This window comes from Leptosomus discolor, chromosome 2, assembly GCF_034619465.1.
Source record: "Leptosomus discolor isolate bLepDis1 chromosome 2, bLepDis1.hap2, whole genome shotgun sequence".
In the NCBI taxonomy this organism is placed as follows: domain Eukaryota; kingdom Metazoa; phylum Chordata; class Aves; order Leptosomiformes; family Leptosomidae; genus Leptosomus; species Leptosomus discolor.
The window spans coordinates 35,769,439-35,789,594 of NC_141392.1; the positions used below are offsets into that span (position 1 = coordinate 35,769,439).

Genomic DNA, 20,156 nt, shown 5'->3' on the forward strand with positions numbered 1-20,156 from the left:
TATGTACTCTACTGCCTTATGTAACTGTTCCCTCCAGCTCATAAATTTCCAAGGTGAACAAAAGCTCAAGTGATTACATTCAGCTTGGCCACAAAGGTGATTTTTTTCCATTAACTTCTACTTACCGGGTTTTATATTTTTAACCACATAAATGTATCTCGCCCATTGCGGTTAAGTTGATCGATTCGGCTTCTAAATGCTTGCACTCTCCCATTTTTTACCAGAATAATATTTCCAATAACTACAAAGATTAAAACGGATTAAGGCTGGAAAGGAAAAATGGTTTGGCGGTTGTTTTTCCTTCCCCTCTGCAGGCCAGGCTGCCCTTATTTTGGTTCGGGTACCTAGAACTGCTTTTCAACTCCCTAAGCATTGCTTTGCTGGCACCTACACCCTACAAAAGGTTGTCTGTCTTTTCAGACTAGATCCTACATAAAAAGGACTGGAAGTCCATTATCTGAAGTTATTTTCAGCAATAGCTCTGAAGCAGCCTGACCTGGAGTCACACAGAAGCAAAAGCAAGTGCAGCCATAATCCTTCCTCCCTATAGCATGAGTTTACTCATGACGTTTTCTTGATCTGATCGTTCTTCAGCGGTTAAAGCTATTGCTGGAGATAACCACAGCCTAGGGAAAATGAGAGACCTGTGCTTATAAAAATGTGCAAAACACCAACAGATCCTCAATGGCATTCAGTCTGTAATCCTAGCAAGGTAATGAGATTTATAGAAGCTAAATCCTAAGATTTTTTTTATTACGCTGTGAAAGCATGTTGAATTTTAGCATTTGTCAATGTGTGTGAATTCAGCTTATCATTTGTTTAGAGCACGGTTGATACAAACTTCCACCTAAATTTGTGTAGAACGTACAAAATTAACGAGTCAGAAACAGTTTTTATCTCCCAAAAGTTTTCTTTGAGACCTACTTCACTCCTTCCCAGAACACTGAAAGAATTAAATCTTCACAGTCACACAAACTAAAAGCTGATGAAATTTCAAGCCCCAGACCTTCAAAATCCTGGTAGCATTTTATCTCCTACATATAGCACATGACAATTGTCTACACTCATTATGAATCTTTCTGCATCTGAATTTTCAGAATTATTACCTGAATTATTATTTTCTCTGAACTACCAGGGTCTGGACCCAGCTGTTAGTAGAAAGCAGATGTGACATACCTAAGGTAACCTGTGAGCCAACAGTTTTTACTTTTTCAGTATAAGGTAAGTTGTACTGGCAAAAGATCACTTCATGTAGTAAGTCCCTTCATCACGAAGTATTTATCTCAGTGGTGAGAGTTTAAAGAGACAATAAAAATATAGTCAGAACTTTCAAATATTAGATTTTCAATTTATCAAAAGTCTATTACTAATGCTCGCCCCTTCTTTAAAGATGTTTGTTGGCAGATACATAGCCCTGGTGATTTCAGACTTCAGAAAAATTATATGGAATAAGAGGCTGCTCTTTGCCCTTAAATTTGAAAGAAATGATCCTAATTTTTTAACTTATACTGGGGCCTTTAGTATTTGCTATCTAGTAGTATTTACCTACCATATACTAAGTCCTATGACCCCTCTGTCAGGCAGATGTTTAAAAAAGGAAAGAGAAGAGATATACAATGTTTTTGTAAAAAAATCTTCTAATCCATTATCATGATGCAATTTCCTTAGGTCTTTCTGGGAAGAATCCTGCAATGGAATCCCACACTTCATGTTAAATTAGGGCAGAAAATACTCTTTGCTAATAAAACATGCTTAACATCCCACGAAACTCCAATGAAAGTGCTATTCCATGGATATCTTCAACACTGAAAAGAAATGCATGCAAAAATACCCACTCTGTAAATAAGTTCAAGCATAAGAGCCAAAAGCAAACACTCAGGCTAATCTATGACATTTGATCAGTCCTAGGTATGAAACTGGAAAATACGTAATGCTGCAAGAGAGCAAAACTTACTGGCAAGTCAGCCCAGAACACCAGTGCGAAGAATGCAGCCCCAAGGGAGAGGCACATCTCATGAGGAAAATAACACGACAAAGTCCATAAACCAAGTTTAAATAGATCTTAATGCCAAGCCACAGTGCAAACCCAATGCATTTATTACCTATTAATGACAAGGTCAGGTATAAACCTGCGACTGAAATCTGCAGATAACCTAATGTGGCGCAGCAGCGACCGTTTGCCACATGGAGCGGTGCTGATGCAGCAGGGCAGGAAGGGCACAAGAAGGGCAACTCTCCAGCTCACTCTGCCATCCCTCCCGGCAGATTCGTGTCCGGTTGAAATTTCATGCCAAAAGAGCTTTACAGTGATGCTCAGAGAGGGAGAACAAGATTAAAAAGGACATAAAGGAGGGGGCAGGGAGCTATAGATGTTTTAAGAGGAAGCCAGCCAGGTATAGAGATACAGGAGGATAAAACCACTGTGCAAAAGAAAAGATGGGCTGCTCAAAAGGAAAGAATGAAGTAGCAGTGATGAGCACTGAATATCACGAACCAATGAAGACAAATGCAGGCTAAAGTGCAACTGCTTTAGGATTTTATTTTTAGTCATATTGTTAAAGAAAAAGGGCTTTCAAAGCAGAGTACTTCATGGCTAGCATGTTCATCTGCTCTTAACCAGGATTTATAAAGACTACATCATCAGCATAAAGGAAACTTTAAATGTCGCTGCAAAATCTTTACTGGGGAAGACAACTTCAAACTACAAGGTACAGATCCTGAACCAAACTTACCAAAGTTAGGAGCACCAGTAATTCCGAATGTTTCTCATTAGAAGTGTTTTTAAAAGCACTTAGAGGAAAGGGTTCATTTTTTTCTATTATCAGTAATGCCAAGAAGAGTAAGAATTAATGCATGCAAGTTGTAATGGATCCTCAAACCCAGAAAAATCTCTCTTCCATTGTTAGGAAACATTCATAAAATTTGACATAATTCATGCAAACTCAGTCTACTGGCAGTTATGAACCAGTCACTTCAAATTCTCCATTTCTAGACATATTAGGTCTTACATATACAGTCTTTCCATCACGAAAGAACTGACCGATTAAAATTCAGAGATGGCAAGTAGAAAGCAAGGTTACTTATGGAAACGGAAGGAGCAGACGCTCCACTAAACTGCCTGGCTTTCTGCTAGGCAGAGATCTAAATCCAGTCCAGAGACACAGAGAAGAATCAGAGCGACTTTAAATTCTGGGAAGGTACATTTTCTACAGGGCATTTCTTTGCTTCAGTTGAAGCATATGAAATATTAATGTCAATTCATTACACATCAATGCATTTGTATACTCCCCTGTTATCAAGTGTCCAAATGAAAACAGTCTGTTCTGAATAATTTATGTCCGAATCATCAGCCAGCTTTCTGCTACAGGAGACCTTTGCTATTCGCCAAATCACATCTATGATTGACAACCTCTCTGTTAAGTTTCAGAAAGGTACCAGTGTACATGTATTTGATGTGCTACAAAACTTGGTATTTAGAACAGATACAAATGTGCTAACAGTAATGTAAAAATACATATAAAGGCTACAAAACATGATGGGTTTAAGTTTGTGGGCTGGATCCAGCATGCAGGAACAACTCATTCAACCTCCAACAGTAAAACCTCTGTGATCATCTCTCCAGGAGGTCCATCTTTCCAGAAGATCCCCAAACAGATGTGGGAAGAAGCTGAGGGCTGGAAAAACCATTCTCGCAACCCACTTGCTGCTGTTTGGGTCCCTGGGTTCCCCCAATTCCCCTGCCTCAGCCCATCACGTGAGCATGCTGCAGGCTGCCTCAGCCAAAAACTTTGCAGCAGAAAACCCATTTAAACCAAAGCTAAAGACTACGTGAAAAAAATAAATGCCAATTTTGACTCAAGTAGTGACAATCCTAATTAATCCATGATTATTTCTGTAAGTACTAGTCTAATATCCTTATCCCCACCAATAGTCAGACTTGCTGACAGCTCACTACTGCACTATCTTCAGCAGAAGAGACAAAAGTTGTGTCTGATGGCAGTTCAGAAAACACATTCACACAACCACTTCCCTTTGAAATAGGAAGCCGCATTGCTAAAATAATTCATTCTGGTTTTGTTGGGGGGCTCTTTGATAAGAGAAATTACAGTGTCTCAGAAATGTCTATTCTTCCTTCATGTTCACATCCCCTTTCTCTCTCCAGACTGGGTGAAAGAAATGTAAATATACTGGCTGATTGATGTTACCGTAATAATCCATTACCAGGAAAAAACCAATTTCAAAACAAGACTCAATAACTACATGATTCCCTTATGAAATACATCAGCAATTCTGAGTTAGGGATTTTTTTTTTTTTTCAAATGAACACGGGTATTTTTCCCATTTGCTCACTAATGTACTCATTCTAATGTATTCACTGTAAGCTTTTTTTTTTTTTAACTTTTTCCATTTGTTACTAATAGAATGTAATTATTTCCAATCTCAAGATCCTCAGCAGAAAACTCTACTTTTTTGAGGCTAGGATAAAACCTAAAACCACACACCGTTATTGTATTGGTCACTGCAGAGATACACAAGTAGAAGGCAGAGGGTCAGCACTTAGGAAGGATAAGCTTTCAAAGACTGAGAGGAAAAGTGGACTAAAAGAATAATTTCAACAATACATACTGTCTCAGCAGGATCCCAAATTTACTTGTACTTTCATTCTGGCCTTGGTATAACCACACAGCTAAATCATTCAGTCTGCATCAGTATACGCCAGGTGTGTGTACATACATATATACGTACATATATGTGTCTGTGTATATATAATTATTTTTTCTTTTTTTAGGTACACCTAATCCAGGTATTCTTTGCTATAAGCTACTAAAGTATTACAAAATCCAAAGAAACATACTAAATGTTAACTATTGACATCAAAGCCCCCAAATTAGCTCACGCTATGATCTGCAGTAGCTACTGCAAAGAAATGAGGTTCTAAGATTCACTAACACATTGCAGAGAAAAAAAGATATCAAATTGAAACTCATTTCCTGTCAGAAAAAGACAGAAAAATTGAAGATGGGAAGCTGTGCTTTAGCTGCACATTCATATGAATGACAAAGATGAAAAAAGAAATGCAGCATTCGGCACTGATAGAGCTATATATCTCTTTCAGGCAGATAAGACCAGATTGCATAATGTGACTGGTAATAAAGATGTACTTGTAGCATGAAAATAAGTGTTATGTAAAATAAAGACGAGTCTTTTTGTCCTAAAGTGTAAGGGATGCTTAATCATCATGATTTCTGAACTTTATTAGTTTTCAGCTTCTACTTCACAGACATTACCAAATTTAGTGTTTGATTAGAAGACAAAAAAAAAAAAAAAGACTAATCAACTTTGCAGTGCATGAATACAAATATAATTTTAATATAATTGCTAGCATGGCTGATATTTATGTCTGATTTCTACGACTTCAGATTTTCCAAGCTTTATGCTTGGAAATGAGCGCTGTCAATACATAATTGAAGACATAAAAAAAGAAAAAAAATTGCATCCACCACCCAGAACGTATCTTTGTATCCAAAGATGGACTACAAGTTCAAACACATTAAAGTGCTGAAAAATAAACCGACTTGATTTGGATGCAGTGAATTCAGCAATAGGTAAAACATCTCAGCATCATGTAGCTAAAACAGATGTACATACTTTGCAAAAGAAAGCTTACCTGCCCATTTTTCCCCAGTTCCATTTCAACTATTGCAACAGGAGTGTTTATCTGATCGATGTGTCTTGACTGTGACTTCAGATCCACTCGCCAGTTCATGTTTTTCAGGACATTATCCCAACGGCTTTGATTGATCAGGCTCTCATGGATCTTTATTCGGTGGTTCTTCCAAAATTTGGCAATGACGGCAGCTTGATCTGACGTGATGCCACCTTGTTTTTTGGTTTGGGCAGTGAGAAAAGCCTCCAGCTGATTCAAATCCATATCTGCTGAAGCAATTGACTGTAGGGAAAACAAGAAAAGAAAAAGGGAAAAGCTTGCTCAAAAATACTCTAGTCTACCAAAAGGTCACACCTTTAGGGTTTTACAAATACCGGATTTTAAAGGGATAGTGCAAACAAATCTGGGTTATGGAAATACACTGACAACGTTCATTAAAACTTAATTTGCAAGTGCCTACCACTTATCCCAGATTCCTGGCCCCAGACAGCTGGAGAGTAATGCATTGGTAAGAGTCACAAGGAAACTGCGAGCACCTTTGGGAATACAGTAGTGGTACAGGATAACAAGGAGGCTTCTCACTGTCTACCTCGCCCTTTCCCCCAGTATGCCCTAGGCATATCCAGCTTGAGATCGCTGGGAACACTGGGTCGGGGGTCTGGCACAGTACTGCTGTTATGATGCTCTATTAAACAGGAGAGCTGGGGCAAACATGGCATGCCCCCAGCCAAGGCTGAAACAAGTGAGGAGACATCCCAGTTCGTTGCTACATCTACGACTTCATCTTCCACCTCCACACCACAGACAAGGAAGCAAAACTGGCAAATGCTGCATCAGTCAAGCAGGGTCTGCAACGCTGGCCACAGTGGTGCACTGGCTGCAGCACCAAGAGCATGGGTATTCCAAGGGAGAGCCTGTGCACGTGGAGCAATCTTTAAAAAATCCAACTGCAGCTTCTTCTGAAGCATCGGTGGACTCTGTCAGGCTAAATAGCCTATCTGTGTTTTGCAACTGAGTGCAAGGGGTTATTTAGTCCTCCTCCCTGCACAGCAACAGAAATAATTCTTCCCAAACCCCTTTTTTAATAGATAACCATTTTTTCCAACTATTTTTCCAGAGCTGATAATCCTACAGCCTTTAACTTGCATTGCCTAACTGGTAATGGTTGCTAAATAATGGCCGTGAAGGGAGGGGGAGGACAGGAAATGGAGAGAGGAAACTGTAGCCAAGTTTCCCCATCGTAGATTCAAGCAGACACTTTTGCTTCATTCTCACCCAAAATGGATGCAGTTTATCCTAAATGAGAACATGCCACCTCCAAGCACACGCTGATATGGAGCACAGCAATGTGAAGTGCAGCCAACTCTGCAGTCCTTGGGATTTGCCTTGACTTAATTTTCCTTGACGTGGCATTCCTACTGCTGTCCTCCATACGTTCAGGGAAATAATGATCTGGATCTCGTTAGCCAAGGGAGTGACACCAGGTGGCTTCTGCCTGGACACATGCTGTGTGCTTCACTTTGCTTTTCTGCAAAATTGGGTATCACTTATCTAAAAACTGAGGGGATAGTGCTCAGTGAGCTCGCCAAGGACATGAGACCTGCTGCTTCATCAGTGATGAACTAAAACTGTCGGTGACGTGAGCTACCGGCAGGTTTTGCTGCCTTCCTCTAGACCAGATAGATGTCAAAGTACACGTTCTTAGTCATATCAGGACAGCCTGAAATAAAATGACAGGTTAAAAAAAAAAACAAAAAAAAACCCAAACCAAACCCCACAAGAACTAGCCCAAAATGAAGAGCTCACACATCACGCAAGCAACAGAGAACAGCAGCAGGTTTCCTGCACTGAAGGGAGTAAAACCAGCACAGCAATGTGCTCAACCTTCAGCAGATACAACACCACATCCTCCTTACCCTGAGGGTTTTTTTCAAGAGAAAAGCAACCCTCCCTCCAAAAAACAACTCGTGATCAAGTTGTTACACTGTCTTCTATCATCTTGTGGATAAGATCTTTCTCCTGAAGCTTTTGTAGTATTTTTTTAAGAGGGATATGTTGCCTTCCCTTGCTTTCACAATGGATTAGCTGCCTTCTGTTACGTGATCAAGAACAGAAATGGCAAGCCACACCAGAAGTAACCACTAGTCTGTATCAGCGTTCCAGCTTAATAGAAGCATCTGCCGATTTATTAAAAAATTTGAGAAGCCTAACGCACTGTTCTGTTATTTCTATAGGGCATCCACCATATCTGTATATATTGCTTGCTTTTATTATGAAGATATTTAACTTGAGGTAATCATCCTGTAATATCTAATTATGCTGTAAGTGAAAAAAGGCACTTTTAAAGCACTTACAATTTTTTAAGCACTTACAGTCCTTTCCTACATCCACATCTTACATGAACAGGACCGTCTATTAACAGCAGCGTGGAATATTTTCTGGTTTTGTATTTCTCATATCACTACATGCATGTGGCAATCCGTTTGCATGTTGTGATACCAACCACCACTGACGTACACCTTTCGGGTTGGTTTATGTGAGCAAGGGGAAGAATAGCAGTGAATCAACATCCCCAGACCCCAGCACCTTATGTAAGCCCTGTCAAGACCAAGATCAAGTTGAGATGCAGACTTTCTTCTCAGTTCAGCTGTGCAGAAAATTGCCTTCTGCGTTATTCCTGCGCAGGAATCAAGAACATAAACTGCCTCCTCTGCACTGAATGAAGCAAAGGTGTCACGGAGAAACATCTAATCTGCATTAGATGGGAACCTAATGCAGATTCAATGGATCAAATAACCAGGTAACCCTTTTCTAGGTTTGACTTCTTAACCTTCAAATATTTCACATTTGTAATTCTTCCGATTTAACCTTATCCCCTTCACAAGAACTCTTTTTGCAAGATGCAGGTAGGTTTTGGGCAGTGCTTTGCCAAGTTCCTTATTGTGCTTGATATGGTACAAATGTGACTTGGAAGTGTATCTGAAAGAGGAAGCTTACGATCAAGCTTGCAATTTTAAGCATAAGGAAGACAAGACAATATCACTCGGGCTTATGCAGGACAGTTAAACTTACCTGTTCGGCAAAGATCATCAACAGACTGACAATTAGTTAAGATTCAGCGTGAGCTACATTTAGAAACTCTGTACATTCACTGACTATTAGCAGCCTGATACAGTTTGTTACCAAAATACCATGACATCAAAGAGAGGAAGGAAACCATGTATCATAATTAGCAATCATCTATCTCTCACAGACATGCATGCACTTGCACACACAATATGGATCGCTTTATACCATACACAGCTAAGAAACCAGAAGATAACAACCATATTTTATTTTGGTGCAGTATTTATCAGATAACGCATGCTTTAAAAATATACCGATATAGTGTATCATTCAGACTAGAATCTCTCAGCTTGGAGATATGACTACGACTTAAAAATTCCTTCAAAGAAAAAAAAAAATCTAAAAACTTAATTGGAAGTGGTGCAAACAATCAATGAGTTATACTTCAGCATAGTTGCATGAAGATATTAATGAAGACATATTTTCTTTGAAATTCTTCAACAAAACCCATGTGCTATAAAGGTCTTTAAGTCACATAAGAACAGCAACTCCTTTTAATATTCTTTTTCATCTTAATTTGGAAATTTTTCACTGTTCGCAGGAAACGTGATCTAAGTTACACAGAATGAGAGAATAATTAAGGTCTTTGCTGACCTTCCACCTCCTTTATTGTATGAACACTTATACAACTCGTTCTTTAAACAAGCGTAGCTCTACTCCATTGCTCATATGAATGGCCACAGTTAAATTTTGGACTCTTTAAGGTTGAGGAAATGTTTCAATTTTACTTGGCAAAAAATTCTATTTCCAGTGATCTTCTGCACAGCATTACAAACAGTTCTTACCATTACTTTAACAATGCCCATTTATTACATGGAATATTAAATTACAGGGAACACACCTTATTGATATTTCTAAGGATTAATTTAAAGTTAAAACATGAGTGGTTCTTCTGTGCTTATAACTAAAGACAGGCAAAATATAGCTGATTATAGGTCTCCCTCTCATACTTTCAAATCCTAGGGGCTTCATATGAGCATTTACCACCAGCAGGACAATGACCAGCTGTTGTCCAGCTCCCACAGCACTTACATAGATGGTTTCACTGCTGGAATAAACAACACACACATTTTAGCATCATAACTGGAAACTTCTCAGGACTTAAAGGCGTTGAAACCTGTTTCACCCATCAGCTCCTACAGCTGAATCACTGTCAGCATTGGTTCAAGAGGGATACATCTTATTAATGCCAATTACTTCGTGCACACAGACCTTACAGTGCAGGACCTACTGCTGTACCTGGAGTCACTGTACTGTCAGCGACACACATTGTTACATTATAAAGACTTTATATTCTGAGCTAAGCATGTGTAGATGGAGATACTGCCTTAGTCGTTTCCCACCTCTTCAGCAGTCTTCAATAAACATACTTGCGCAGCATATTATTGCAGCCCCCTTTCTATTTACAGACTGTCCCATCTCTGTGCAGTTCGACAACACGTCCAGAAGTTCCATGCTGAAAGTATGACACCAAGGAAAATGAGTTACATAGCACCTAATTTCAGGTTTTATTGGTAATCACAAATGATTTACTATTTCACAGAAAAATCTTCAACTAACAAACACCAGAAAAGTCTTCTAAGAATGTGCAGAATCATAGCTGTTCTATGCCAGCAAGTAATTTAATTTACACTACTATGACTATTCACTTAAGTGACTAAGCAAAAAAAGCCTATTTTCGAAACTAGTCTGTAAGAGAACACCATTAGATATTAAAAATTTCCTCACATTATGTATTTTGAGATTTGTTTAAATATACTTCCCCCTCCCGCCAAGGAAGCACAGCTTATGGACACCACATCATAGTACAAGCACACAAATCCTACCGTTGGCAACTGGCTACACCTTTCTTTCCAGAGGCTGAGCAGATGCTTTTGAACAACAAGAAGCAGTTTTGGTCATACCGACTTCACATTGTGTTCACCTTCAATACACACCCACTATGTCTTCAAATATAATTCAACCAATAAAAATATGACTTCAAATACTATTTCCTTAATGGAACAATATTTTATAATCTGGAGAGTTTTGTATTGGCTTAATTAGATCCATTAGACATGTGCCTTGGTACACAGAGCAGGAAAACAAACTTGAATTCATTACCTCTTCTGAGAAATAAAGCCTGACAAGCATGCACTACTAGTGAGAAACAACAATTGGTAAAACCCACTGGTAAAAAAGAGCACGCTTCATTTCCAGAAATAAAGCATTACTTGTCAACCATTACGGAAGAGTTCCAAGAGCTGGCCATGCCAGCATGTGTAGGCATTTTCTCCAGCTGACCCTCAAAATTTCAGGCTGCTGCCAGCCTGTAGTAAAAAGAAATCACAAGCTCAGAGAAACAAACAATTCAGTGCCATGTACAGTACTAATGAATTCACCTCTTGAGGTTTGTGGGAGGTGGGTGTGAGAGGCTATTCCTGTATCACAACCCTTATAATGCAGATGCTCTTAGAAACATAACCTTCAAAACCATTTCTCAGACCCCTGGAGCACATGCAAGGAGAGGGGGGACCAGCTGCAGACAGGAGGAGCATGCCAAGGGATCCTGTTCGGCCAAAATGCTTTGATCACACAAAGCCAATTCTTGTTAATGTCAGGACTACGCATTTCTTTCACGCATCATCCTTAGAAGAAAACCTTTACTGGATTTGGGGCAAAGAGGGGGTGCCTGCTGCATGCAGCTTTGGGGTGTGCAGTTTCTTCTTATCTAAAAATAAAGACAACCCTGGGAGAGCAGGGCAGGGGAACAGAATCAGCTCTCATCATCTTTGGGTGTAATGGCACACACGAGTCCTAGCGACACTAAGCTATTTGTCAAAGTTAGCTCAGCATGTTCTTCTGCAAATAGTAGCTTCTGACAAGAGGAATTTGAGAACATCTCTGCAACCCTGTGGTTTCTGGGTCCTCCTTTGTAAGTATGTACTAACTAGACTCTTTCCCAAGGGCTGCTGAGATATCCAGTCCTGTAATAAATGAGCTGTTCCCATAGATGTTCCCTGGCTATTAGTCCAGTAGACTTTCCCACGTTTCTGGAGACAGTGGAGGTTTTCAACTAGTTGGTAGGTTGTGCCTCACAAACTGTTTATTACAGTCCAAGAGCTCTCCTGAGAATTCGAATTAAGATAAAATTAGATGCAACAGCCTCCTTGTCTGCACTTGAAAATGGTGATCCATCTTCCAGAAAAAAACCCAAAGCTAAAGGTTTCTACACACAATCCCCACCCCTGAATTCGTAAGTAAGAAATCACAAGTGACCTTAGCAATACATTTAGTATTCCTACATCAAAATAGAAAGATTTTAATTAATCTTTAAGTGTTCATCTAATACACGGGAGATCACAAAAATTTCTTTTATTCAAGTTCCATACTATGTCCCAGTATTATTTTAGTTTGCTTCTTCCTGAGCTGTAATCCACAGTTAAAAGTGAAATGAAACTGTTCACTAACAGAAGAGAGATAACTGTGAACCATTAAGAAGATAATAATATATACATATTGTTTAAAACCTGTAGTTCAATTTTTTTCTAGTGTGTAACAGATGTCCTGCAACAGCTATTTCTTATTTCAGCCTTTTGATTCATTGCTGAGGAGACACTAACCAGGTCAATGGACATTCAGTAGACTTGTAAATATTTTGAGTTATTCTGACTTTCATCAAGCGTTCTTGGATAGGAGGACCAGCAACACACAGCGACACCAAAAAAAAATTACTTAACTGCTACTGCAGATGGGAAAAATGTGTATGCGTGATGAAGTTTCAGGCAAAATTACATCCTTCCTGCATTTCTAATCTTATTAAGCTTTATTCCACCCAGACTTGTCAAATGTGCACATGGAAGATAAAACTCTTCTCAATGGTTCACTTCCATGCTTCTTGACTGATTCCTCCATTTTCTGCCCCAAGGTTCCCACCAAGCAGAAGCCACCCAAACCCCCACCTTACTCTTTTTTGCACACAAGCTCACCAAACCCAATGTTCTCTGCTAAAATTACTTTTTCATTTGAACATGAAGTTCAATAACAGGGAGAGAAGATATTCAGCTATTTTTGGCCTAGCTTACAATTGAACACAAAAGAGATCTCAGCATTAGTTTTAAAAGCACCTGAAGTGACCACAACATATTTTCTCGAGCCTGCCTCTGCCATTAGTCTGTGTGTCTGCTAGAAATTAACAGTTTGAACTCACAATTCCATAAAACATCCCTTCCTAAATTTATTTGCAGGAGGTGTCATTTTTCTGCGGTATGAAGACTCACTTGATGACAAAGGAGGATGAAAGGGTGATTAAAATAGGCAGCCACCAGATGAACCACAACCTGAGCTATGCTCCTGTGGTCAGATCGTACTTCCTGCAAACCTGCTGTGCTGAGCTCAAAGAAGTGGCTCCCCCACCTCTGCCCCATCCTGAAAAACATCTTTAGCTGAAGGAAAATCGAGAATCATCTGGATTATTCTGTCTGGACTACTTAAAACACTCTGTCTAGGCTTTATACCACTCACAGAACAAGTATAAACAAATTAAAAAAAAACAAAAAACAACACAAAACAACAAAACAGAACAAGCCCACCCACTAATAACATTAGTCATAGTGAGATCTCCCAACGATGCCTGCATACTCAGATTATGAACGGATACTAAAAGCTTAGATTTTAAGCAAGAAACACACACCAAAAAAAGCACCACCACCCCCTTCGTGAACAATAACTTCCCGACTAGTCAAATTATTTAAAATAGAAAGAGGAAAAGATGTACAAGAAAAAAGGCAATGGAAGGCGCTTCTCAGAGAGCACAGATAGGCGTTGGACAGGCTAAAGGGAGATAAAACAAGGAACCAAAAAAAGAGGAAATGTTCTATTAATAGCAGACACACTTGCAGCATTAAAAATATAAATGTATTAAAGTTAAAAATAAAATATAAATTGTCCATCCTGGCCTGTACTGAACTGAATTACAGCAAAAAAAAAAAAACCAAACAGCTTTGCTATCAGTGTTTTCCCTGCTTGGGTCAAATTCTTTGCTATGGTTTGGAAAGCGTTTTGCCACTTGGGGTGGAGGTAAAATAACGTCACATTTCCAGTAGTTCTTAAACATGCAGCCGTGTTACAGACAAGTTTGACAGGTTCAACCTTTTTCAAAACAAGTGTGCATACATACGTGCTCCCTGAACTATGCTTCAGCAGAAGCAAGTTGTTTTCTTGGAGAACATTATAAATCTTTGCAGGTTACATTATTCAGTCTAAACCAGTTTCTTCTTCAGTCCTCCTGAAGGAGCTGGACTCAGAAATAAGAACGCTCAACAGATGGAAGCCATTTAATGCAGTATTGTTAAAGACTGAGAGGAAAATAAGAGGCAGAGAGAAATCAAAATAGGACAGAATAAATACCAGATGGTAAATAGAAAAAAATTCAAGGGAGGGAGTAAAAGCAGGAAAAGAGAGAGAGAGCGTGAGACAGACACAGTGACAGTCCTGGAACTGGTGACATGACCTGTTGTTCCCTTAACAGACCACGTGGTCAGCCTTTTTTTCTGCATCTCTGTTCTCTTACAGTAAAATAAACGAGAGCTGTCTTTATCAGGTTCCTACAATCATTCTGGGAAAATTAAAATTACTTGCTGCCGCAGACTACTGCTTCATGTTTAATCTCGTTTCACTTAGGAGAGTTAAAAATAGAAGTTGGGGCAGCTCATATTTTAAAAGCACGTGGAAAAAAAAGAAGTTGTAGTCCTGCCCTGAGTGCACTAATGGTGCAGACATTAGCAGAGCTTATCGTAGCACTCCGCAGGCAGCAATCCTGTCAGTGAGATCAGGCAAAGCACAAACTTGCTGTATTACAAACCCAGTGCAGAAAACAGAATTAGCATCACGAATTAATTTTCACTTTTACTCACTGTGCCTTGATTGTTTGTATCTTAAAAGTCAATGATTAACTCAGCTAATTTCCCCCTGGGTTTACATTTGGACATCAGCTTCCTTCATAGCAAAGTATAGATGCTCCAGGAGTGAATAACACGAAATACATGAGTCACACAGCTCAACTGGATGATGTGATGTCTTGCCATATACTCTGCTTTGGAGACAAATTGTGACTCCAGGCTCTGCTTTCCTACCTTTCACAGCACTCTCGTGTATTACCTGTACTATTCTGGGCAATAACTGGAGTTACATTTTCCTACATGGAAGAAGAAGGGTTTCTGCACTCCTAGACTAGGCTCACAACACAGCGCATCGCTGCCTTAGCCCATAACCCTGCAGACACACTTCACAGGAGCAAAAAGATCAGCAAGTAAAGGAAACAAGTTTACAGATGACACACTTCCAAGGGAAGCAAGCAACAGTGCTTTACCATCTGGTCATTCATCACCTATTTTGACAATTCGCATTACATGTTGACAGGATCAACAGGCGAGAGGTAAGCTTCCAATCTCAGGATACTAGCCGGCAGGTCTTCATTTCGGCACGCACAAAACAGTTTTCCCTCCTGTCGGCTCAGTAAAATATAAAACACCTTCCCCAAACCAGCAGCAGCCGTGGTGCTTGTTAAGAGCTGAGCCCTTATGAGGAGAAAGGAGCAACAGATCAAACTCTGACTGTAGGAATCCCAACTGCTCTGTGAACATCTCCACTCCATCCCTGGAGCTGGAAAACAACACTTGATCAGAAGCAAAGCCCCCACCAGGAAGCTCAGAAGAAACCATCCCTTGCTTTTCTTTAAAGACTTAAGTATCATTTGCTGTATCAAAAATACTGTTAGAACTAAATCTATGTCTTTGGGAACAAAAAAAAAAAAAGTCTAAAGACTTAATGAACCAGCCAAAATATCAATCTGAAAGTATGCTCCAATAGAATCACATTGAATATTAATGACTGCTTTAACTACCCCAGAGGGGGTTCTATATTTCTACCAGGTTGGGCTCCCAAAGAAGTCATTTATCAGTAGTGCTGGCCAAGTAATTAGTTTTTCCAGCAAGCTTGTAGGAACAACTCCACACCCCTGTGCTTCCACAGACAATGCGCCTTGCTCTCCAGAGCTGCACAGGCATGACAGTGGTTTGCAGAGCTGCAGACACACACCACCACTGAAAACTGTTCGGTGCCAAACAAAATTGGGCTTTAGATTTCACCATCACAGGCCTTCAGAGCTAAAAATTTCAACACTCAAATGCTGCAAAACATTGCAGCCCATGCCATCAAAAATAATTTAATTAATTTTTCCCATAGTTTAGGGGCTACTCATATTCAATAAACTCCCTACCATTTGTCTGCACCAACTAGAAAATTTCTCTAGTGCTTCTTTTCATTTCGAGACTTTTTATAGATTTCTTGACACGTCATAAACTGAATCCTGTGAACAAAAGCACTTTCCCCGACGAGCAAGGAACAAACGATACTCTTCTAACCTGGTTCACAACAAGCCAAAGCCAGATCCCTCTTTCAATCATTCAGGAGACTTTACACAGCAGACACAAAGTAGAGGCGCACACACAGGTACTCGTGTACAAGGAGGGATGTTCAGTAACCAATGGGGAAAGAGTCCTTCCGCAAAGTTGCATCAGCCGCTCGCGCCTTTGGGCTCCTTATAAGTTCTAGGAGAGGACCGTCTTAGAGGTCTCAGGAGGTCTGAAGCGACCAACATCTAGCCTCTTGAGGACCCATCAGTAAAGCACAGCTCAGGCGACCCATGCATCTCACCTGTAACACCGGAAAGCAAACTGTGGGGCCATACTGCAAGACTCCAACCAGCCTCAGAACCACAGCTTAATCATCTTCATGTTAGGCAATGTGTAACAATTAAGTGTGTCACTGAATGGTGTTAGAAGGGCACTCATCTCTGACCCCTCTTCTTATCTCTGCATATGTGCATGCAGATTTTGTAAACATGTACGTGTGAGCACCATATGAATATCTGAACATCTCCTAAATAACAGCATGCTGCCTAAATGCGCTATTTCTTCTGCAGAAAAACAGAGTTACACATATTTTGTTCACTTCAAAAAAGGTAAAAACTGAGTTTAACGTAAAATGCAAAAGAAATCACAACTCATTCAAATGTATAAAATATTTGTACCATGTAAAACTAAAGGGTACTTACACAAACAGCTTGTTAGGACAGAATATAAACTACTCTTGAACCAGAAATGTCAAAAAAGAGTCTAAAAGAACAGCACATCTGATGCGACAGTCTATAGAGAGACAACAAAGCCACGTGTAAACGTCAGGCAAAGAGTAAAAATATCTGTTGCTTACTTGCCTTTTACACAGAGACTACTTCAGTGTCTGCGTATATTCTTCAGAACATGTTTCATAATTCTGGCATCATGGTTTATAGAGACTGCAAACAAAGGAAAGAAAAAACTACCCACCAAGCTGAGGTAAGAATCTTTTGGCAGAGAGCCCAAAACATCTCAACCAGAAAAAAGTCTAACCTTATTTGGAAAAAAACCACAGAATTTCACTCAAACTATATTTGTATTGCCACTTTTTATTGTTAGGGGAGAGAGAGGTATGAAAAACATGCTTTCCGAAATATATTAATATATGCAAAACGAGATGATTTTTAAAAAATATTTTTAAAATTATTAGAAAAACACCTATTTTAAGTTTAAAAACGGTTTGGACAAGTTGGCTATTATTTCACATTTGCTCTGCACAGTACATTTCATATCTTCTTTCAGTGAGATTATGTTGTAATCTATTTTTACTTATGTGAAATCACACATAAAAAAAAAAAAGGAAGAGGTAAATATAGAAGATGTCGAAGAATTAGAGGGATAAAAAACGTATCCCAAGATCACCATGACCTTAACAAGTGAAACACACAGACCTCAAGGACAGCAGATAAACAGATACGGAACATCACAGGGAGCTGAGGAGGAGGAGGGAGTCACAGGCTTTCTATACAACTATAAAACTACCAACTTTGTAAGAGATCAAGCACTCTGAATTAGATCTTGGGCTATCCGCTATAAACAGGTGCTTGTGCACTATACACAAAGTGAAAGGTAAATCCCATTTGCTTTGTTCAAACAGTCCAATTTTAAATCATCAGGTGGCTAAAAAGTATAGGATGATTTGGTTTCCTTGTACGATTTGTAAGATTTAATTTCCTTGAATATGACTACCACACACAGTGAAACACAATTATGGAAAACCTACTGTGCTCAAGCTTCACATGTTCAGAATACATAACAAAAATGCCCCAAAATAAGAAAACAATTTGGTTTTCCCAGTAATGAACTCTTAATCCTTCACAATGAAGGCCATCCATGTGCCAGTCAGTTCTGACTTATTCCAGATATTAAATCCTCCTCCTTTTTTTATTTTTTTTTAACGTTATCGTGTAAACCGATGTATTTACAATGATAAACACAAAATTTTAAAAAGGGATATTTTAGGGTCTGCCTTTAAAGAAAGTCACTCACTTCATGTTGTTCTAAAGCCAATGATCCTCTAGGGATGAACCCAGAGCCCTCTCAGTAAGTTGCAGCCAACCCTTCCTGCCCAGGGAGGCTCCCAGGGAACCAGAACGGCTATTCAGACTGCAGCTCAAGTTGCCAGACAAAACATCAGTGAATAAAAGATTTCACATAACTATTGTAGCACCTAGTATCTTGTGCCACTAATGCCTTTTTTAAATTATTATTAAATTAACTATTGCAAAAATCAACATAATCCAAACATGCTGAAGAGTTCAAGCCTCCATCATACTTGGTCACCAGACTGGAAGAAATCCAGAGTACATGCTGCAAAATGGATTAATTCTAGCCACACAGCATTTTCACCACTAAGTTCTTGGTATTGTCAGCTTTTTTCTTTTTTTTTTTTTTTTTTAACAAGTCGTTGGCTATACTGCATCCAGTTGCTACAAACCAGTACAGGAGTAAAACTAATGTACATCATTCCAAGACTGTAGCTGCCAAGCGTTACCAGGAATGGAAGATTTCTGATGTTCAGCTTGTAAAAAGGTTGACTTCTACATGTCATCCAAATTTCCTTTCCATACGCTAGTTGCGCACTTCAGTGAACACCACAGCTCTGCATCTTTGATATGGTGTTGGTTATTTGATGCATTAACAGCTCTTTCTGTTGCTCTCTTCCTGTTCTGAACTTTCTGTGAAATCAGGATGTACACATTATCAGAGGAGATTATGCTCACCCCAATGCAAAGGATTCATTGACTAGTCTTTTTTCCTAGTAAGATTAACCTTTACTTGCAATGAAAAAAATCTATGTATATTGAAGAAACAAAGACGACTATTATCTGCTCAACTGTGTGGCAGTCTCATGGGAGACCGGCAAGGTTGGAATATGAATTTTTACTCCATTGTCAAAACCTGTACTCTCCTGGAGCAAGCAAGCACTACTGTTCCTTCACACAAGTTGTAACAGACACAGTTTTAAAAGTACCATAGAATCACAGAATGGTTTGGGTTGGAAGGGACCTTAAAGATCACCTAGTTCCAACGACCCTGCCATAGGCAGGGACACCTTCCGCTAGACCATTATGCACTGCATAATAAAGACTATAATTTCAGCATATAGCCTTTCCTTTTAGCCCTTCTTTATGTACCCCATTGAAGAAGAGACAATTCAAGTTCTCCCGTTTTCAGAGGCCACATTTAAAGAGGAAAGACAACTCCTACTAGTCTAAAAAATCACCAGTGCTGAGGTGATGGCAGTGAACTTCATTATCCTCTTCAGCACTTTTCCCACACTTTGGGGAACAGGGAACGGAGCATTAGTGTTACGGAAGTAAATGCATGAAACTACATGTGAAGCCTAAGGGAGTCTTCTTCCCTTTTCAAATATACTCCATACAGCATGTGTTTGATGAATACTAATTAAGCAGAGTAGAAGCATTTCATTCGTAGTAATGAACCTCAAAGGCAAAAGCTGACTCCCTAGTCCTCAGTGAGCGTAGAGCCTTGTTAAGGTCAAGAGAAACATTGCAGGGATCAGACTGGACTAATGAATTTCAGCATAATCAATACACTTGCCTTTCCGTCCACACATGTGTGTGTGCGCACACATATGTATATACACAACATATGCTAATCACACACACACATATGTAACTTATGCTAACCATAGCTGTGTGGGGATTTATTTTTTTTCTGAGAAATAAAGAGCGCATCCAAAACCTGCTGGTGTTATTAATGATCCAAATACTACTTACTGGCAGAAGTTCTACAAATACAACAAACTGGACCATACATTCGGATAGGAAAAGGGAAATCAACAGCATATGAAGCATGACGACCACGAAGGAATCCAACTGTCTCGGCAACATACTGTTCTAGAAGTCCATTAACAGGCAATTAGATTTTCAGCAGGGAATTTTAAACTTGAGAGAGAGAGA

General features: G+C 39.4%; 1 protein-coding gene across 1 annotated transcript in view; it reads right to left on the reverse strand.

The window, feature by feature from the left end:
• The window catches only part of COMMD1 (copper metabolism domain containing 1), a 78,445-nt gene that overhangs the window by 50,659 nt on the left and 7,630 nt on the right, over positions 1-20,156 (reverse strand). Inside the window, exon 2 of the mRNA XM_009961872.2 lies at positions 5,669-5,950. Within this exon, the coding sequence (XP_009960174.2) occupies positions 5,669-5,950 (282 nt within the window). The remainder of the gene's footprint in view (positions 1-5,668; positions 5,951-20,156) is intronic.